Source organism: Columba livia, chromosome 3 (genome assembly GCF_036013475.1).
Source record: "Columba livia isolate bColLiv1 breed racing homer chromosome 3, bColLiv1.pat.W.v2, whole genome shotgun sequence".
Classification (NCBI taxonomy): Eukaryota; Metazoa; Chordata; class Aves; order Columbiformes; family Columbidae; genus Columba; species Columba livia.
In genome coordinates this window covers 48,446,875-48,469,410 of record NC_088604.1, presented here as the reverse complement: position 1 = coordinate 48,469,410, position 22,536 = coordinate 48,446,875, and the positions used below count along the sequence as shown (strand labels likewise).

At 37.6% G+C, this 22,536-nt stretch overlaps 1 protein-coding gene across 5 annotated transcripts in view; it reads left to right on the top strand.

Annotated features, from left to right (window-relative positions):
* Positions 1-20,058, top strand: part of WASF1 (WASP family member 1) — a 93,947-nt gene extending 73,889 nt beyond the window's left edge. For 4 of the 5 annotated variants that reach the window (XM_065056645.1, XM_065056646.1, XM_065056648.1 and 1 more), the window contains 7 exons: positions 3,880-4,014; positions 11,546-11,699; positions 12,327-12,444; positions 13,275-13,447; positions 15,557-15,736; positions 17,042-17,679; positions 19,152-20,058. In XM_065056645.1, the coding sequence (XP_064912717.1) occupies positions 3,880-4,014; positions 11,546-11,699; positions 12,327-12,444; positions 13,275-13,447; positions 15,557-15,736; positions 17,042-17,679; positions 19,152-19,309 (1,556 nt within the window). In that variant the 3' untranslated portion in view covers positions 19,310-20,058. The remainder of the gene's footprint in view (positions 1-3,879; positions 4,015-11,545; positions 11,700-12,326; positions 12,445-13,274; positions 13,448-15,556; positions 15,737-17,041; positions 17,680-19,151) is intronic. The other variant, XM_065056649.1, reaches the window with a different exon arrangement.
* Positions 20,059-22,536: the final 2,478 nt, after the last annotated feature.

Here is a 22,536-nt window from a genome sequence, read left to right as displayed (position 1 = left end):
GGAGACTGAGGGGTGACCTCATTAATGTTTACAGATATATAAAGGGTGAGTGTCACAAGGATGGAGCCAGGCTCTTCTCGGTGACAGCCAACGGTAGGACAAGGGGTAATGGGTTCAAACTGGAACACAAGAGGTTCCACTTAAATTTGAGAAGAAACTTCTTCTCAGTGAGGGTGACAGAGCACTGGAACAGGCTGCCCAGGGAGGTTGTGGAGTCTCCTACTCTGGAGACATTCAAAACCCACCTGGACACATTCCTGTGCGACTTCACCTAGGCATTCCTGCTCCAGCAGGGGGATTGGACTAGATGATCTTTTGAGGTCCCTTCCAATCCCAAACATTCCGTGATTTTATGTAAACGAAAACAACTTGTGCTTTGTTAATAAAAATAAATGCTAATCTGATGGACTGAGATGACCAGCCAGCAATATTGGAGGGAGTATGACTTGCCTTTTGAAAATGACAAATTTTTGTATATTTCTGGTCCACTAAGCAAGTTTTGCAAATACAGTAGAAATAAGCTTTTCACAGATGTTAAAATAATTTATTTGCAGAAGTCTGTAATTATTTATATTTAGTCATTTAATTTAATAGGCAAACAAGATCACTGGTCTTTCTAATCCGGTATTATGTATCCAGCTGTGACCAAGATCCTAAGGCATTATTATTTTAACTGTCATACTCATCTGTCATTCTCTTTATTGTATTGCATGAAATAAGAGTAGAGTTTTTCATCAGCAGTCCCATAACGATGTAAATTTTCTGAAGTGTATGTAATCCTTCAGAATATTCGTTCTATAGAATGGAATTAATTTTGATTCCTTACTCTTCTAACATATCATCCATAAAATAGGTAGAATGAGATCACCTTTGTTCACTGATTTATGAATGTTGTACACACATATACATTCGCACATATAACTTCCCTTCAAAAGAGTACTATGCTTCACTAAAAGCAAACATTTTGCTTTGCTTGAAAAAGCATTTAGTTAAATATACTTCAGGCTAAATAAAGAGGCTGCCAACAGTCACGTAGGTAGAGACATTATGGATGGTGTACCACTTGAAACGCAACAGGTTGTTTTTAATGTATTTCCCATTTGAGGATTAGTGTTCATAAGCACAGGCAAATTATTCCGTGCAATATGTTTGTGGTTGTATGCAACATAATGAAAAGATTTTTGAGACAAGAGTATTTGTGATTGGAGCTCATTAATGAAGTGCATGAATTATAAGCCTGATGAAATGATACAGATAAAACAACCTTAGCCTTAAAATACACCTACAAAAGGGAAGTTGTTGGATTTGAAAGTCCTGCAATTCACTGTTTTTTCTATACATGGCATTTTACACTTGGTTTTAATTTTAATTTGCATGCCTCTGAATATTATGAGAGTTGTCTAATTGAATATCTGAATATGTTGTCTGAAATTCATTACATTTGTAGTAAATGGATATTACAAGTTTAGTAATCTTGCTCTTAGTGGATCACATTTTTAACTAAGTTCCCTTGCTCCAGGTACAGGTTAAAGAACATAAATTTTTCAGAGTTTTAAGACATATATTAGGAAGTCTTACATTAGGCCAGTTGCCAGCTAAGTTGACTTCACTAACTTTCCGTCTCTGTTTTACTGTGGATTGGTACTTAAGGACAAAGAGAATGGCTGCAGCTTTGATCTGCGTCTCACTGTGGCTCATAGCAGATGGTCCAAGGTTGAGAGCAAGGCAATCATGGACAGTACTGCTGATCTCCCAACCTCCAACTTGTTCCAGCATGGAAGCCTCTTCAGCCAGCTGGGGTTTCTGTGTACTTAGTACTGCTCAGCGTGTTTATTTTCCCTGACCTTGTATTGTTGGCAAAATTTAATCTTTTATTTTTCACATCATTTACGGATATCTTGAATAGAATAGGTCCCAGTACAAAAGCCTGTGAAAACTCACCTTTCTCGACTGTGAAGACTAGTTAGTTATCACTGTCTTGTTTTGTACCTTTTGAGGAATTATGTATTCATGCCATGTCTTTTTTTATGTCCTGGTTGTTAAGTTTCTTTAGAAAGCTTTGATTAGGAATTTTCAAAACTCTCTTGGAAATGTAACTAGATAATAGCTCTCCATCTGTGTGCTTATAAATCCTTCAGAGATGTTACTTTACCAAAGCTGTGTTGTTTCTTCTCCACCAAGTCATCCAGGTGACTGCTAATTCAGCTCTTCATAATGATTTATACTCATTTGTCTGGATGTCAGGCTTACAGGCTTGTGGCTCTCAAGACGTACCATGAAAAAAATGTTGAAGCTTACTGTTATGCTTGCCACCTTTCAGTGTGTATTAAGGAGATATACAAATTGTTACTAATATTTTCGTGGTCATTTTGTTGATTTAGTTCTACAATTTTTATGTAGCCCCTTTGGTTTCTTTGAGCCTCCCACAAAGAGTTCTGGTATGAGGGTCTCACCAGTTCCTTTCACTGAACTCTAGTGGAAAATGTTAATTTAGCTTGCCTGTAGTGATCTTATCTCCTGCGAGTACCCATTTACATCTTCATTATCAGTTGGCTCTACAGACTCCCTGGCAGACTTTCTGGCTGCTTATGGCTTTGCAGGAATATTTATTAGTTTGCTAGTTGTTCCTCAGGCTAATTTTTTTTTTTTGTTTTATGATTAATATGCCAGAATTTATGATACTTTCTATTTTTTTCATTTGTACATTTCTTCTTTTATCCCCCTTTATATTCTGTTGTTTATATCTCTGCTGGTTTTCCTATTGCTATTACCTAAGTCTTAATAAATGGTCTGTGCTGGTCTTATGCTTACTACCTAGTATATTTAAGTAGTTTCCATAGTACCTGTAGGGATTTCATTTTCGGCCTTTTGATGTCTTTAAGTGTCCTCATTTTTATATATACTTCCAGGTTTATTGTGCACCAAAGGCAAATTTTTCATAACTATACTTTCCCGCTGTACCTGTCAGAACTTGTGTGCAAACCAGATAGCTAGAAATTGGTGAGATTTATACTTCCAAAACCAACGAGAGTGCGCAAACAGCACACGGATTACATGCGCACAGTATGCTAGAAAGTTTAAAAAGCTATCACATGATATTTCAGAAATGTGGCTACAAATTTTGTTAGGTAGCCTGGTCGGTTATTTCAGTGGCATTATCCAAGTACTCAAGTTGAGTCTGGGCAGCGTTAGAAGCACCACACAGAGTACTCTGTCTGTAGAGAGAAACTCATTACTGATTCTTTTCTCTTGATACCTGAATCTCCTGGTCTTTTGGACTAATTGTGTGATGTCCGTTGAAATGAACAAAGGAGATTATTATTTTATTTCAGTGTAAATTAGTCAGTTACTAGAATTTTCATCCTTCAAAGTAGAATTTATTATTTTAGTGTGTATTTTTGAATAGACTGGTTCTAATTAACCTATATCTGATCCTTCGTTTTCGAAATGTCCTCTGAGCTGTAGGAGTAGAAACTGTACTTCGTTTTGAGAAATGTTGAGATAAATTTCGCTTGGAAAGATTAGTTATTGCTCAAACAAGAACAGCTTCAGATGCTGGAAATCATCCTTTTATACATATCCAAGAAACTAAACAGTCTAGTTCCTTGCATATCAGTATAGTTAAATCAATTTATACCAGTTGAATATCTGTCCTGTAATGTATTAAATAATTTCATGTCTAATAAAGTACAAATTAAATATTTAACTTTAATTTACTTTTCTGAAGCATTTTTAATGAGCTCAGGAAGTACAGGTTGTTACAAGTGATACTCAGGCATCATCGATTTAATTATTTAAACAAAATAGAAATCTTTCTCAAGGCAAATTCATTTGGTTGTCTTGTGATATGCTTGATTTTTTTTCTTTTCCCTATTTCAGGTAAATACGCTGAAGATATATTTGGTGAACTTTTCAATGAAGCACACAGTTTCTCATTTAGAGTCAACTCCTTACAAGAACGTGTAGATCGCTTATCTGTCAGTGTTACACAACTCGATCCAAAGGAAGAGGAATGTAAGTTAACTCCTGCATTGAAGATTTCTTATTTTGCCACCCATACACCACTGATACGTGAAATGGAAATAATAATGGTTTCAATTATAGTTATAAAACTGCAGAGCAAAGCATCATAAGAGAGAGGTTCCTTTCTGTTTCTGCTACAGGTTTCTTTTATAGCCTTGAGCAGCTTTCTGAGCTCAACATTTTCATGGTTACTGAATATTACTGTTACCAATAAATTTACATAAAAATGGCTACAGGAGTATGTGTCTCTTCAGTAGTATTAGGTATTAGTGCTAATAAGAATAATAATATGTAATACTGTGTGAATGCTTGAGGATAAGTCTTTACTCTTTTTTTAACCCTTCTACTATTTCCCATCGAATGTAACCATTTGTCCAAGTAGAGTTTTTGCATTTAACTTTTTACTGTCTCGCTGTCTGTATGAAGTTATAGCTGTATAGTTTAATTTATTGATACTATATATCCCATTGGATTCTTCCTAAATAGCTTTAAGTACTGTAAATATTGGTTAACACTGAGAAAACAAGTACTACCAAAAGCCAATAGGGTATGTCTCATGCCTATAAGATAGAATTTGTGTGGGATTTAAGTGATACATAGGCTTTGTGATGACTATAGGAACACTGGTCACCTAATATGTAAACGCTATGAAGCTTTTTGCCTTTCTGGATATCTGTTGGTTACAGGTGAAATTATGCAAGCTCTTGTTAACCCCAAGAGTTTTAGGGTATTCTAGACTATATGTCTAAGACCTAGAAAGCACAGCACATACTATCGTGAAAAGTAATTTCAGATTACTAGTGGGATCCAATTTTGAAGTGTAGAAACATGTTTCAGTTCTGAATGTCTAGGTATAATAGTTGTGTGTCATTCAGGAAATATGAAGTGTCAAATTGGGAGCATGGTCATCAGGCTGTGTTCTGTTACCAATGTTGAAATTTTACTAATAATGAAATTAAGCTAAGGAATTTTTGATTCTTTACTTTGCGTGACATTAATTTTAGAGAAGGTCTCGAAAGGCAGCTGTTCACAGCTACTGGTAGATTTTTCTATGAAATCGTGACTTGCCTAGGGGAATTTTTACATTAATGGGATTTTCCCGGTCTCTTGACAACTCAGCATAAACCATACACATGCGCCTCTTTTTCCAATAAAATACTGTGTTTACTGTGGTTGGATAATGACAAAAATCCTTTCTGTGTACAGTAACAAATTGTCAGCAATTGTAATCTCTTAAGAGCTGTAATGCTCCAGAGTGTTAATGTCATTTTTGCATTTACCCTTGAGAGCTCAGTTTTTGTTTAAATCAGAGTGGGATACATGTTGATATGACATAACTAGTGTGGCAGCCATTCACATTTCAGGAAAATCGAGGGACTATTTTAAGTCATTGAGTTAAAGCATATCAGGATGTTACAGGATAGCAAGATGCAAAACTGTACTTTCTTGTGTAAATGGCCTTTGACAAGCTTGGCTGTAGGTTTCAAATAGCCATAAAGATTTGATGTTAGAGAGTTGCTAGCAATATTTTTAAATAGTATGTAGTCCTAAATGTACAAGATCTATAACTTTTCACAGTACTATATATGCCATAGCATTTGCTAAGCTGTATAGCTAAAGAAAGGGGCAGACACCACAATTAAAGAAAACAGGGCCGAAAAGAGGTCCAGCGCGGTCAAGTGTGGCTCAAATCTGATACCCTAGATTGGTCTCTCACGCCATAGAACAGCAGTGACTGCTAGTACTTCAGAGGAACATATGCAGTCCTCAGTGTCAGGAACTGTTAAATAACTGTTTTTATTAACCTAAGAATATCCAGTCCTTGAGCCATACTCGGTGTTCCTTATTCAGAAACATCTGCCCAGAATGAGTCACCAGGTGAGGACAAAGGAGACGAGAGGAAATTCAATATTTCCTTAAAAATTAGGGATCAGGAAACTGTTTCTCCTCTAGTATGCCGGTTTGGGCTTGAAATTTAGAAGTTGATTACAAATACTTTTGTTTTAGTCCTGATCTGGGCTAAATAGCTGGACTATGCTAACGCATGAAAGCATGGGGAAAACATTTGGATTTACCTTTCTTGCCTTTCTTAACCCTCTATGCAAGATTTAAGCAAATTTCAGTATTTCACTCAGCTAACAGCATGTGTAAAATAGGCTATACTTGTAAAATGAGTCTCATTTGCTAGTTCTTTGCCAGCAGGCAGTGATGGAAGATTTAATGTGTTCCTTTGGGCCTATGCTATTACACAAGAGGAAGAAATTAAGATTCATTTAAAGCTAAGTGGCATGAACAAAACCAGCCCAAGTCAGATTCATTGAACAAGGTGCAGATACTTGATAAGGTGTTTCTGGTAGAGTCACAGTAATAAAAAGCTCTGAATTTTTTTAATCATTTGTGTGTTTTTTAATTTTGAAGTGTTACAATATCTCTGTGAAGGAATAAAATCAGATTAAACCAAGGTTAGTCTTGTGTCCTGAAGGAACTAACTCCTGGTCCACAGTCTTTCTGTCACAGAATAATTGCTATTGACTTGGTTTGGTTTGGTTTCTTGCACTGTCTTCAAATTCTTGATTTCATAGAATTATTAATTTCATATTGCAACTGATTTTTTACATATGTGTGTTTTTTCCCCTCAGAAGAGATAGTCATTCAGAAGTTTGAGAGATCTGAGGTTTTCCTGTAGGCAATAAAGGTGGCACCTGTGGGGGGAAGAAACCTGAAAAGCTTGTCAGTTAATTGTGCTCTGTGTACTTGTGAACATGGGAGGCTGGGTCAGCTTTCAAATCAGGATACTCAGCCTATTGTGAGACTTAGAAGGGAGGGAGGTAGATCCCATTTTAAGGGCAGCTCACTTACCAACTCTACCCTCTGAAGAGGAATTTGGTGACTTGCGTATAAATGTAATCAACATTAAGAACAGGGAACACATGAACCATTGGGTCGTGACCTCCACATGTAATATGTTAATGTGGAGAATAAAATTATTGTCAATTCATTACTAAGAATTTTTAGCCCCAAAGTCAAATAGAGAAAGAGACTCTTAAATTAAATTAAAGAAGGTCACTTTTTCTGGCACATCTGCACTTAACTGAATGCTGGATTTGTGTGTGTCTCCCTCTTGAAGATATCTGCATGTGGGCTGAGCTCCAACTGCTCTTCCTGCTTTTTCTTCCAATTTTCTTATCCCTTTATTCAATTTATGGATTATTTAGTAAGTCAGTCAGTTTTAAATTAATACTGTCCAAGGCTTAATAGTTCAGTGGTAAAGCTGTGATGTTGCATAATTTTTATTTTGTGTATAAAAAGAAGGATCTTGGCACAATGTCATTCGCTAAATAACATGTAGGTTTTGTCAAGACTCACCAGCAGATTCAGTGCTTGGTGCAGCTGGGAGATCCAGGGCTCCCTGGTTCTACACACTGCATTTTCTGAGTCCTCTTAAAGCGATTGCTCTAAGATTTACATCTTCTCTTTGTTTACCTGTACTAGTTAAGCTATATACATTCTCTGTCCAAAGAGTGCTTGAGCTTTTTTGGATTTTTTTAAATAAATATTTCAGAAAATTTGAATTTCTTCTGTTGGGGACAAAGCAAGGGAGAGTAGTTACTGTTCTGCAGAGCAGTCTCTATGCTTAGCAACTCATCAACCTGCAGTGACCTGTCAGAAGTATTGTGACGGCAGAGAAACGCAATATGTGTATGATGCTAGGAATTGTTGGAGTGGATAATCATTAAAAAAATAAAATGTGTGAAGTAGAAATCAGACTTCAAGAGTGCAGCATCTTTAGGAACTGAATCACACAAATCTTCATCTGAAGAGAATTTTCACCCACCCATTAACTGCCTTTAATTGGAATCCTATGCATAAGTTGTTCATTTGATATTTTCACGCTTTTATCCCTACGCTTTTCAAATCTCTGGGTAAGATTTTAAACAGAGAATTGCAGGCAACTGAGTCCATTGATCTGTGCATCATTTCCCATAGTCATTCAGTTCTGCGAGGAGTCATAGCTGTTGCATTCAAGAGTTCATGGTCTTAGAAGCTGTCAGGATTAAATTCTGCAGAAAGTGCTGAGAGCAAGCTTTTAATAGACATTGTTTGTTTATTTACCACCTTTAGGAGAACAGTATTTTTTGTCCTAGAACCTCTTCATGAATCATACATTGGAGTGAGTTTAAAAGACTAAAAAAAAATGTAGTATCAGGTTTTTTTCTTCTGATGAGGTAAAATAAAATTTAATATTTAATATCTTTGAAATGTAAAAGTAGCTACTTGCCGTCAGTACACTGATGTGCTCCATACTTGACTTTTACCACACATTGGAGATTCCAGTTTAATGAGAGGTAAAATGTTATTATGTATTTATATTACTGATGTGTGCTTTTATTTCTTTTGTAGTTCAGCCCAAAAGAAACACAGTTATCGTATCTTATTAGAGTGCAATTTAAATACCTTTTTTTCCCAGTTTGTTGTTGATTACAAATAAAAATCAACTTTTTTCTCTTTTTCAAAACCAAATGTACAAAAGTTTGACAGTTTAGCTTTCTGACAGAAACTATTTTTAATTATGTGGAAGATATTGTGGTGTACAGAAAGTTAGACTGGCTGATGTAATAGTTCTTTTTGTACAATCTGAACAACAGACACAGTACAGATAAACTGGCATTTGTTCACATTATTGAATGAACATTTAACTTAAATTGGGAACATGTCCAATGTTTAAGGAAATTATTTGAGCCCCTATTTTTTGTTCATTGCAGTAAACACAAGATGGACTTTCAGGAAAATGTATCCATATGAAATTTAGGATCTTGGGCTATATGAGGGTTCTGGTGCTAGTTAGGAATTAGCCAACTGGAAGCTTAAAATTATCAGCATCAAATCAAATGCCTGCAGCATTTCAACTCCTCGTTCCATGTCTTGTCTCTTCTCACACTTGAATTCATACGCCCAATTTGTCTGACCTGTCCTCTTGCTGTGCCGATTTGTCTATCAGCCAAAGCTAAGTGGCTGGGTGACCAGCCAGGTTTTCACGTGTTCTTCCCCCTGAGGTGACAAACCACCCAGGGCCTCTGTTTCTCAGCCAGCTGGCAAGCGAAACAAGCGGCTTTGGAAGCCAAACTGTGCAGAGCCCAGGATTACGCTGCGCTTGCAACGCGGGATTTACCTGATCCCTGTTGTAGGCCAGTTATATCAGTGTCGTGATTTGTCATGAAATGTCAGTATTTTGTGTGCCATGTCCTTTCATTTCCTTAGTAACGTTGCCCTATTCAGTCAGTTTTTTTGAATAGTGGCTTGCTTTTCAGTGGATGCTGGTCATTGGATATCAGTGCAGGAAATGCTGTTAGCTGCACAAGGTATGTTTTCTATGAAAACCTTTGCTGTGTAGCTTAGTTTTAGAGAGAAAGTAATCCCTGCTTATTGTTGGGGATTGATTGATTATCCTCAGGTATGTTATCCCCTTGTACATGTTTACAAAACGTGGAGTTTTATACAAGAAAATGGATATTATTAATTAGCCTGGCTGTATTTGCTCACTGAAGAGATTAAGGAATGCTAATAAAGAGTTTATAGGAGAATATACCTCTCAATAATATGGTATCACATACTCTGTGAGCACTTTAATATTAAATATCTTTATTTATTTATTGCAATAAATTGCCTTTAGAATGTGCACAGGTTCACTTTTATTTTTGTTGGCGTAGTCTCCAGTGACAGACAGTTTAAAGACTTGCAGGATTGCCAAGTGACTCTGAACAAATACGTTTGGTGAGATTTGTGAAACCAACAACCCAAATAAAAAAACAGATGAAGCATAGAAGAATCTAAGCCTAGGTTTTTAGATGAGCTAAACCCCAGTCCTAATTGTGGACTTTTGCCAGCAAATAACAACCTGTACTTCATGACAGTTACACATTATATAGGGTTATTTATGAGTGCAAAAACACCTGAGACTCCTAGCTGACAGTCATACATTATGATACTTCCTTTGCACACTTAAAAAGGCTTCTGAGAAGCTAATTAAAGGTATCAAAAAGAATAAAATACACTATAATGAAATAGAATGTAAGGGTAAAAAGGAGGAAACTTCTCCAGGAACACACAATCTTGCCAACTGTAATACATTTCAAAAGCCAAACTGAAAATCAGATAAATCCCATCTTTAGCCTCACAAAGGATGCTGCCAATATGCTTAGGTAAGAAGATAGAACATTCCAGGAGCTGCAAGCCCACTGGAAAAAGTCCTGCTTTCTGCCCCTTTGTGATCATACAATAGAAGTCCAGTTCTGCATGTGTGTATGTACATATGTGTACACTTGTATGTGTTAGAGGAACCAGAGTAAAATGGAGCTTTCCAAGCCCCTAGTGATATGGGGGTGAAGGGAGGCTCCTCTCAAGTAGAGGGGCACTACTTTCACCCTGTTTGTATAAAATAAACATAATCATTTATAGATAAAATGCATATGCTGAAAATACTGTCTTTGCCAGCATGTCTTAAAACGGTCTGTTTCCAGTATTGTTCGTGATTTAAAACCAAAAAAAAAAAAGCCCAAACGGCTGCTGTACTTAATGAAAGTCTAACACTGGCTGGAAAGTTAGTATGGAGGCACACCTGGACTTCACAGATACATGATAATAGCTGAAGATCAGAGAAGGAAAGAAATATCAAACTGAACAGGTACACTGTTTCCAGATTTTAAAGTGCAAGTTTCATCAGTTGTAGTCACTTTTCCATTAATCTTTTTATAAGTTTTAATGATTGTGAAAAAGGATATATGGGCTTCAATAGCAGTAAGTCAATATATTTCAAATCACTATTTAATCTGTTGTGTTCGCCTGATGTTATTTTCCTTTGAATCTTGCGTAAGGATAATTGAATATTCCTAACTACTGCACTTAAAAAAAGATGTCCCACCTAAAGTAAACTGGGAAGTCTCATATTGATTGAACAGTCTGATTAAAAAGTGACATTCGACTAGTTACATGTGTTGGAAGACGGTATCACCTCCTATTAGAACTCACTGATATCAGTAGCATAAGCTTAAGGGATCTGCTGGTTTAGCACCTTAGTGGAACTGCGGCCTACATGGAAGGAATGCAAAGTTTGGTTTGCTCATAGTACAAAGGTGTAAAATCTGTACCTCAAGAGAGAAAGTAGTTTTTTTAGTACCAAAAGGACTGTGAAATGGATTCAGTAAATGTTATTAGATACTTCTGAACTACAGTAATCAATTTGTTGAACTACTTTGGAGAGACAGAGTTCTGATCTCTGTCCAGGTGAGCAAAAATTTCCTATGAAAGTAAATAGAGGGTAATGTGCCAGAACATTACAAGCAAGTTTTTCACATAATCTGACAATATCTTGCCATGGCATAGTGCTGAATGAATTTATATTTGCTGTAAAATGCATAACATACTGGTAGTAATGCTTAATTCTAGCCAGCATTAAGCAATTCCAGATTAATCCAAATAAACTATCTTTGGTGGGGTTTTTTTAAATGGCGATATCCCCTTTCAGTGTCACTGCAGGACATTACGATGAGGAAAGCTTTCCGGAGTTCCACAATTCAAGATCAACAGCTGTTTGACCGCAAAACTCTGCCTATTCCTTTGCAAGAAACCTATGACATTTGTGAACAGCCTCCTCCACTTAACATTCTCACCCCTTACAGGTTAGTAAAATAAAATTAATCAAAACCAATTTCTAGTTTATTTTATGTAATAGAGATGCTATATCCAGGCACCTTGCTCATGTTGAGTAGCACTTGAATATTTAAGAAGCCACACCAGAAAATTGTGACGCTGCTGGAGGAATACAGGCAGCAGAAGATTTTATAAGCATTGAAACTTTACTCCACTTTACTCAAATTTTACCTTAGTGTAGCTAGCATTGGTAAGAAAAAGCCATTTTTATTATCTGTATTTATTAAATGGAGTTTTTTGCTGTCCCAAAGTAAATTTGAATCAGTAGTTGAACATGAGCAGCCACACAAATTTGGTCATTATTTTAAAAGCAAGATGTGAGGCATTGAAATGGGAGTTCCCTGATTTATGATACACTTTTTTACCTACAGCTTGTGTTAAAGTTACTTTTCTGTGATTAGGACCTTGAATACAAGGAACGATAGTAAAGGATGATGACACAGGAGGTCAATGTTCATCTTTTTAATGTTCTTTAGTAAAATATTTCTGAGTCTGAGATACTAGGTGTTCCTTAAAATGCCTTTCCTTTGCCTTACTGTTTGGATTCATGTGTTGTCAAATAAATAGTATGCCCTGTTTGTGTCACTATATTTCAGGGATGATGGAAAGGAGGGTTTGAAGTTTTATACCAATCCTTCATACTTCTTTGATCTATGGAAGGAAAAAATGTTGCAGGACACAGAGGACAAAAGAAAAGAAAAGAGGAAGCAGAAGGTATATATGTTAGCTTTATATAGCTTCTGGTTGTTTGGTTTTTTTTTTCTTGGAAAGGTTTACTTGCAGTTATGGTGCTTTTTTGGTTCTGCAATTAATAACAAGCCAGACTTGACAGAGTCCTTTTTATTCAACTAAAACTACTTGTATTCATTCAATTCCATCAACTTTAACAAATAAATATTTAATAAGAGCAATAATAATAATTAAACAATATAGAAGGGCCTAGAGCTTTCATGCAATCTTAATGTAACTAACAGCAGATTTGCCAAGACTTGTACGTCTTCTAAGAATGACTCAAAAGGGAGAAAAAAGGAAGAATATAGCAAAAAATAAAGAATTTCACTGGAACACTTTTTTATAATACAACATTCTGGCAATCTTAGAGGTGAAAAAGCTTGAATGACTTTCTAATGGATATCTTTAAGCTAGAAGGAAATTAGTAGGAGTAGAGCACTTTGTATTTTCTTAAAATTAAACAAACTCTTTTGAAAATGTAATGTTACTTCTTTATTTCACCATTTTTCTGTGTATTTTGTACATAGAGACAGTAAATATAAGTGTCAGATTCATAATTTCATTTCAGCCTTAGAATAAAAGGCTACTTATACAGTTATTTTTCTCTGTATTATTCAGCTAATTATCCACAAGACTGAAGTTTCTGCCTCTTAGAAGTCTTTTTGGTTTATGTATCATATTTAGACTGAAAGTGAATTTTTCTTGCACTTGCATTGGGATTGGTTTTCATTATTTTGTGGCTGATGTTTAAGTGCAACTAATTAAAAATCGTTGTCTTAGTTGTCAGTTTTGTTTGCACCACTCTCCCACAGCAGAAAAATCTAGATCGCCCTCATGAACCAGAAAAAGTGCCAAGGGCACCTCATGACAGACGGCGAGAGTGGCAGAAGTTAGCCCAAGGTCCGGAGCTCGCAGAAGATGATGCTAACCTCTTACATAAGCATATTGAAGTTGCTAATGGCCCAGCTTCACATTTTGAATCAAGGTTTCTTTTCATTTTTTTTCTATCATTTATTAACTGCAGATATTCATACTACATAGCGAACATGCTTGAGAAGTGGTAAATGATGCGATGCTACTGCTGTTCATGAAATGCACTGGAAATCATTGATTTAGGTCAATCAAAACTCAGTTTTCAAATACTCAGTGTGTCCTTTGAGGAGTAGTTATTTTCTTGTTATTTTTAAGAGTAGTGTGTGTCCTTGGAATTCATCGTATCCTTGAGGATGTGTTGTCATCTGCAACTTGAACACCTTGAAGGTGCAGTGTCACTGCTGCAAGCTGGCACCCAGGTGTGTCACTGCATTCGAGTCTTGACCTACAAAATCCCTATTATTCCCGTCTCTTTATTTTTCTTAAGCAGACACTGCCATGACTATATGGTGGGTATGTTGTGAACAAATGTCCACTTGGAGCTCAGATGAGATCGCTGAGCTTCTCTTTACTCTTGAACAAATCCAATATTTGATTGATGGTTTTGGTTATAGTCTATTACAAAGTCTAAGCTGTTGGATTCTCATTTCACAGCACGTATTTACTGGTGGCTAAAAGTAGTATTTCACATGGTAAACACCTGCTGTGTTTATGCTTCTGGTGTTTGTGAAAGACCAGCTGAGAAACTTCTGACAGAAAATAGGGCTGACAACTAATATTAGAAGTTCTGGTGATATGCTTTTGGGGGGTTGTTTTTTTTGTTGTTGTCCTCCAAAAAACAGTTGGATTTTTTTTCCAGTTCACAGGCCAAAAACACCATAAAAGAGCATTTTGTTTAGCTTTGTAAAGCCTTCAAACAAGCTTAATAGTGGCTGTGGATAATTATAAAAACTGTAGGAGACCGTGTTCTCTGTCTGAAAGATGGAAAAACCTGTTTGTAGAAAACTTAGTTCTCTGAATTTAGAAAGTAAAAATGGTATTGGTGCATTTCAGCCAGTGGGATAAAACTCAGGTTATGGTGTTTAGCATTTTTCTGGGAATGACTTTGTAGTATCTTCTCTTTGTAAACTGCTGTGTCAAGTCGTTGGCAGAAACATCTGCTTTCCTGCCATCCTTCTCTTGTGGTCTCCGTCAGATTCCACATTAGACACGCTTGTTGCAGGACTCCTTTTGTATCCAGGACCCTGGCCCGAACATGCAGTATCTCAGTACCCATAATGCAATTATGAATAATGCTGTAGTGCTTGGAGCACTACGTGTGCAAAGCCTGTCATTCAGATACAGAACAGCGCCGTGCTTTTGAATGGCAGAGTAAGACTTCACTCCCAAAGAATTTAATAGGTTAGATATTAATAGTTAGCTACTAGAGTGGTGGCAGTATGTGGAAGACATAGAGTACTGCTTGTTGGAAAGTGCTCTGCAAACACATTTCCTCTGAATTTAATAGTGAATTTTAAAAAAATATTTAATGAGTAGTTAATTAAAATTTCCTAACTGATCAGCTCCTTAAGGTGTGTCTAAAGTTACCATTAACAAGGAAGGTGAATCATTCTAAGCTGTAGTTGTCGTTATTTACTGCTGCTACTCAATGTAGATATTTAGATCATCTTTCTGATGTCCGTTGTATACCTACAAAGTATTAGGTCTAAAGTAGTCGATTCTCTCTATATATTGAAATATCGATCCTCTAACAGAAGTTCAGCTAAATTATTCTGCAGTAAATTCTACTGTTCTACATCCGTGGATGCTTCATGAATGTTATAAAAGAATATGTTTGCATACATGTAGGGACTGAAGAGCAGAAACAATTACTGAGTATAATGTTCTTTTCGTAATATACTCTCGTATATGTGTACTTCTGATTGTATTGCTATATTTACTTAACTCAAAATAATGTGACTAATAAACACTAAGATCACACACGTGCTGTAGAAATTGTCTGATATACCTGTCAAAAGCATTAAACCCTTGAGCTGCTAGAAGCAATGGTATGGAAAGTGAGATAAATTATTAAAAAGCCATGAAGTACAATATGTAACATCGGTGCAGAGAAAACACTTTAATTCAGAAATCAAACTGAAGTATAGAACATTGGCTGAGGGCACTGATACTTAGTTTTACTAAAGCTTATGTGGGATTATTTTTCACTATTTTCCTACAGATCTCAAGCATATGTGGACCATATGGATGGATCATACTCGCTTTCTGCATTGCCCTATAGCCAGATGTCTGAGCTTCTGAACAGAGCCGAGGAGCGAGTGTTGGTCAGACCACATGAACCACCACCGCCACCTCCAATGCATGGAGCCGGAGATATGAAACCTGTGCCTCCTTCTGTTAGGTACGGAGTAGTCAAGCCACATGCAGATTTATTGGAGCGTTTTGGTCTCCCACCATCCCCTTAGTAGTCCACTAGTATTATTACCATGCGGCCCAGGAGCACACAGGGGTTGGAATCTAAACCGCGGAGGGTGCCACTGTGGAGACAGACCTCACCTTGCTGTTAATATTGTGACTATGTCGCCTTCAGCATTAAATGGCAAGACAAATAACTGTATGGAAGATCTTTCTGTGAAAGATATTGGAATCTTGGGATTTAGCTTTGGAATTTTTGAAATTTGGAAATCTGAAATTTGCACTACTGAGCTGTGTTTCAGCCTACATGAAAGGAATGTCAGCTGTCAAAACTATATATTCATTCCATTTTCTAAATTGCAACTGCTTTTCCTTTTTTTTTTTTTTTTTTTTTTAAAGTATTATTCCCCCTAGTGGTTTTATTTTTTATTTCTCTATGCCTTTCGAGCTCTGGACACATACTTGAAGTATTTTCCAGATTGAGGCTCTGGTTGTCACTCCCCTGTTGTTTTATACCCAAAATCTTACTTTATGGTCAGGTACATGCAACTTGGATTAGAGGACAGTAAATTCAGACACAGTTGTTGCATCAGCAAGATGCAACTTGGAAACTCTCTTGGAAAATAATGTCTTTTTACTGTTCAGGAGGTCATACACAGAAATGCATAACTCTTTAGATTAATTTTCCACAACTGCTGAAAGAAATTCTCTAGTGGTCTTTCAGGAAAATAATGTTACTGCTCCCTTTTGTTTTCTTCAATTCACCTATTCATTGCACTGCAGTGAGTATCTAGCATATAAATATACCTCTCTGTACACAGAATTGATGACTTTTGTTATTGGCATCACTCACCTGGTCATCAAACTTTAAATACTTAGTTCAAATGTAACTCATCCTCATTGCTTGTACTGTTTTTTGGTTTATTTTGTTTTTAAAATTCTGTGAGTTGAAGCAGTTGACCAACTGCTAGTTCCCTTACTTCAGAAAAATAATGAGTTTACTTAGGGATGGGAGGGGGGGAATTATACAAGTATAGGAAACCTTTGATATAGATGTGGGTAAACTCAATTAATAGCTGAACTTGAGCAAAGGTCTTTTGGCAGAGTGATCCATACCCCACAGTGATCATTAAATTTCCTTGTATATGAGGTATGAATACCTTGAAATCATCATAGTACATAATGCTCGTTAGTACCCAGCATTCAATATTCTTAAGTTGCAGATATGAATCTATTAATATTTTTCCACTCTCCAGCTCTAATCACTTTTTTCTGTTATTGGATATTTCAGTTCTACTACTGGCTTGGTAGAAAACCGTCCTCAGTCTCCAGCAACAGGCAGAACACCAGTGTTTGTGAGCCCCACTCCTCCTCCTCCTCCACCACCACCTCTTCCGTCTGCTTTGTCAACTTCATCATTAAGAGCCGCGATGACTTCCACTCCTCCGCCCCCAGTCCCACCACCCCCACCCCCTCCCACAGCTGCTCTGCAGGCCCCAGCTGTGCCACCTCCACCAGCTCCTCTTCAAATAGCTCCTGGAGTCCTACATCCAGCTCCACCGCCCATCGCTCCTCCCCTGGCACAACCCTCTCCTCCTGTCGCTAGAGCTGCCCCCGTGTGCGAAGCTGTACCCGTTCACCCAGTTCCTCCTCAAGCTGAAGTACAGGGACTTCCTCCACCACCCCCACCTCCTCCCTTGCCTCCTCCTGGCATTCGACCCTCCTCCCCTGTCACGGTTGCATCCCTTTCTCACCCTCCTCCTGTTCTGCACCCTCCTCCCACCACCATCGTCCCTGGCCCCCATGCCCCGCTAATGCCTCCATCTCCACCATCCCAAGTGGTTCCTGCTCCTGAACCCAAGCGCCATCCTTCAACTCTTCCTGTCATCAGCGATGCTAGAAGTGTTCTGCTGGAAGCGATACGGAAAGGTAACGTTTGGCTATTCAGGGTCAAAAAGCGTGGTCTCAGAGACTTGCTGCACATTAGCTCTGAGAGATGGAATATTTCACTTGTGTAACAAGTTAGTTTAGAGAAATGCATCTTAAATTTGTTTCTGCTCTCTGTTCTCTACAGCTTATGCATTGCCAAGTAGACAGATTTTTGTCAATTGGTAATTGCACTTATCAGATGTCTAGTTTGGATGGCACAACTGGTTCTCTGTGGAAGTTAGACTTTTTTTTTAAAAAAAGTACATGTGTTTATAGATTATATGTGGAGATTCTCTCTTCTTTTTTTACCTGAAAACATAGCTATTTCTGCTAACCTACAGATTGTGTAGAAGACAACCCTTTTTTTTTTTTTTCATAGACTGTTAGATAAAAGCAGAACACATCAGTTGACATGGGGATTTTGATCACATACCAGTGTATTACAACAACCTATGAATGACATTCAGAAATCATTGCTTAAGGCTTAAACCTGTTAAGCACCTAATCTTGACAAGTCTCAACACAGCAGCGGAGCAGCTTTATATCACCTGGTGCCCCCAGCAGAGGTGCAGGGCAGCATTTTCCAGTGATACTATGATACTGTAATGTCAGTAGACAGGCTATAACACCAACTCAAAATATTTTTTGAGCGTCTATATGCACAGGAATTGATAACATCATTGAATCTAAAGAAGTATCAACAGCAGCTGAGTACAACAGTGGTGCATGAGCATTAGTAGAGACTGTCAGCAAAATCAAGCTAATATATGGTGTAGGTTAGGTGATTCCTGAAAATGCGTTTGATTAAGCCTTGCATGAGAAATAAAGGCTCAGATTACTGCAGCTTAAATTCCAGCCGAGGACCTGTGCTCATGTTGCCTGTCAGTTGACAACAGAGAATATTAAGTACAGGATGTAGATTGTATTTAGACTCTGTCAGTCTGTGGTATCATAAAACCAAAATATGTAATCTTTGTCATGTTTTCAACAAAGTTACTGGATTTAACTTAGTCATACTATCGGTATGTGTTGTTTTTCCTTTGTGTTTAATCTTTAAGTAATACTTTATCCGGAAACAGAATTTTACATGATCAAAACTGAGTTACAAGAAATCTTGTTAGGATACTCAAATAGCTATAGCTTTTGATTGAGACCATGAAGAGAGAGTATAACAATTGTTTGGAAACACAAGTAGTAAAATAGCTTAATCACTACAGTGGTACTAAAAATGTGGGTGTGTTTTTAATTGGAAATCAGAAGTGAGACATTATAGTAGAAAGACTGGTGATCTAGCCTGCCATTGCAATTCTAACATTCCTCTCTTCAAAAACCTAATGGAAAACTTCTGTCTGAGGAGGACAATGTCCTCAGCCTTCATTTTTGCTTGCGAACCATTTTGCGAATCGTTACCTAAATACTTCCAATAATTATAAAGGAGGAGGGTAACATGTTTGTGATTTAATGTTCTTTAGGTATTCAACTACGCAAAGTCGAAGAGCAACGTGAACAAGAAGCTAAGCATGAGCGCATCGAGAACGATGTTGCTACTATACTTTCTCGTCGCATTGCTGTGGAATACAGCGATTCAGAAGATGACTCAGAATTCGATGAAGTGGATTGGTTAGAGTAGAACTATTACACTGCTGTACACTGCAAAATTGAATGCTAATGTCCATTGTGGTGCTTGTTCTTTGAAAGTTGGATGGTCATTTCTAGTGGTTTTTGTATTCTTTTCTTTACATGATTAATCCATGTTTTTCTACTTTTCAGTTTACAAAAAGCTCCTAGTGCATCTTTGAAACTAAATGTTTTACGGTGGCTTTTCTTACACATCCTTTTTGAAAGAACATTCTTTGTTTCAATAGACCACTAAGTATTAAGCATGGGCAGCTGTTAGTAGAGTAGCAGTTTCAATTTTTTGGCATATCTTAACTGTGCACTTTGTGAATTTTAAGTTAATGAAGGCAACTGAGATTGACATTCCAAGGGCAGCTGTATGTACTAATGAGCCTTATTCCACTTCTGATCATGTTTTAAAACATTAAACCTAGCTATCAAGATACCACTGCCTCAGTTACATCTGTACACTAAAAGTACATATAGTTAGCAGCACTGAACACACTGAAAGGAAAACAGATCTTTTGGGGGTTTTATTATTGTTTTATTGTTGTTTTTAAATAATTATGGCCTTATTTGAATGTTTAGAGATGCCCTTTCCCTTCCTTCCTCCCAGGTACATATTGTGTGGTACTATTTTTGCCTGCATAATGAAAGTTTATTTTTTTTTTTCCTTGTGAAATCTTTTGACTTAAACATGCTGTGTAACTTATGTAACTGTTAAAATAAGTTTGATTTAATAAATGGTTCATTTTAAATGTTCCTGGTTGTTGCTTTTTCAGGGAAGCCTGCTTTTCACTGCTATACTTGAGGGATACTTGGATTTCAAAGATTTATTCTGTGGTCTAAAAAGTTACAGTATATATTCTGCATTTGATATAAGGACCCGTACTAAATAAGAAAGCATGTCATCATCAAATGACATCTATATGCATGTCTACAAAAAAAATCTGAAATCTTCCTGTGATCCATTAGTTTAAAAAAAACCTGTTTGTGACTTATATGATCTAGGTTTTAAAAACAAACAACTTTACCATCAATGTATCTTGAGAAGGGGAGATACTGCAGTGAAAATCGTGGTTAATGAAAGATAACAAAGAACGTGGGTGATATGGCAGAGTCATTTTTAAGTGCTGTCTGGCAGCGTGTACTGCATGTCGTGCAGGGCTTTTGTATTTCCTTCTCTGGAATAGCTCCTTGAAGTCTGAGCCCACAGTTAAAAGCCTGTTGAGAAGGGAGGTGTGAGAGTGCAGGAGCACTCTTACCTAGCGAACCTGTTCCTGGAAGATGGAATTGTGTAAAAGAGGAAAACAAGTGTTGAAAGTCAGAACGAGATTTCTGAAGGTGGAACATGAAATGTTCTACAGCGAGGGTGTCCAACTTATTTTCACCGGGGGCCACATCAGCCTCGTGGTTGCCTGCAAAGGGCCAAATTGGCCCTTTGCAGGCAACCACGAGGCTGATGTGGCCCCCGGTGAAAAATAAGTTGGACACCCCTGTTCTACAGGCTACAGAACAGTTTAGAGAGACATGGTTATTGAGCTGCTCCTCGGACTGGGCTAAGCCAGAGGTACAAGCTGGAGTAGGAACACCATACAGCAACCCTTCCAACTTTACTGTCACCATCTCAGCCGGCACTGTAATTTTGTGCATAGCTGACTATATTCAAGGCTTTTTCTACTGCAACAGTAATGCCTTTTGTTGTGTTTGCAGGAGAAAAATCCTCTTCACGACTTGTGGATCTGTATAACTAGGGATGCAGTTCTTCTCTATATGCTGTTCTCTTTGATAGCTGTCTTCACAATAACGGCGTTTATTCTGCCACTCTCAGTTAACTTTGAGCATGTGTGTCCTTCTTAATAGCAGAAGCATCACTGCGTGAATACTTGGTCGAGTTTAATCTAGGTGTTTCCTTGGATCTCAGTAATCTAAATTGCCAAATCTGGCCCAATGACTAAAAGTGAGAAATCTCATTTACACGGCTGAAAGGGATTGATGTCTTCAAGTAAAAGTGCAGTATAAACCTGCTGCTCCCCTTTCAGCAGGGAGACAGATCTACGCTTTGGACAGCTGACAGAAGAGCTTGTGCCTAAATTACACATGTAGGTAGTCCTGCCATTCACAAAATTACTTTTCAGCTGACATTTATACCTTTTCCTTTCCTTCCTCTAAGCTCCTGTTTTTCCTGGTGGATACTATAGACAGCAGCCCACGTTGTCCCTTAAACAGAGCAGCAGCAGCAGTGTGTCTGTGCCCCAGATGTAGCAGTTGGAAGCAGAGGATCTCCTCGTGGCACCAGCACCCCTGCACAGACTGTACATGTGCTCTGAGTGCGCCCAGATGCTGTGAACTGGGTATAACTTGCCTAAGGCAGGGAGATGGGAAAACAAAAAACAAAACAAAAAGGAAGAAAAAAAGTTCTGACATGCCTGCAGCTATATATCACATATTGGATTTGAAGGTATAAAAAGAATCTTTATTGACAAATGGTTGTTATTGACCTGCTTTGCTGTCCCGGTGATGAATAACATCCCCTCCAAACTGGTACCCAGGGCAGACAGAGCACTCATTTAATATGACACAGTCACATGAAGTAATGAACCTTGTCTGAGAAAAGTCAAGAGTTAAACTCAGCAAACATTTCAAAGGCAGGATTCTTGGCCTTCTGCCATTGCTCCAGCTTTCTGCCATAGCAACTAGTCTCCAGATAGCAGTAGTGTGATTCACTAGTAGCGAGAGGTGATGGTTGAATTTGAATATTTGCATTTATAGCTCTACTCCAAGCGATGCATTTGCCATCCCAGTGATTTGTGTCCCTCTTACTGTGGTCTCCAACTGCCCTTCTCGTTTGGTGGAATGCTCTTCAGAGGCCTGCTGGGCTATTCATGCCCATGATTAGATGTGTAATAGATTATTGATTGCTTTGTCTTGTAAGGTACTAAATCAAGTCTTCTTGGATTGAACTGTTTATAGATTCTGTTGTTTACTTCTGTATATTTACAGCAGCTGGTTAAAATCAAAGACTCAAAGTCTGCCACAGAAATAACACATCAGTAATGTTCAATATAAGTCAAGGGAAAACTTTGTTCTACTTCACACCTTTCTTGAACTGTAATCTGGGACAGTTAAAAATTATTTACCTCTCCTACTGCAAAATGGGGAAAAAAGAATGAAATGAAAAGCAGGGAAAGAATAAACGAAAGGTATGTGGTGGCAGAACTGGAGCAGAAGACTAGGGAG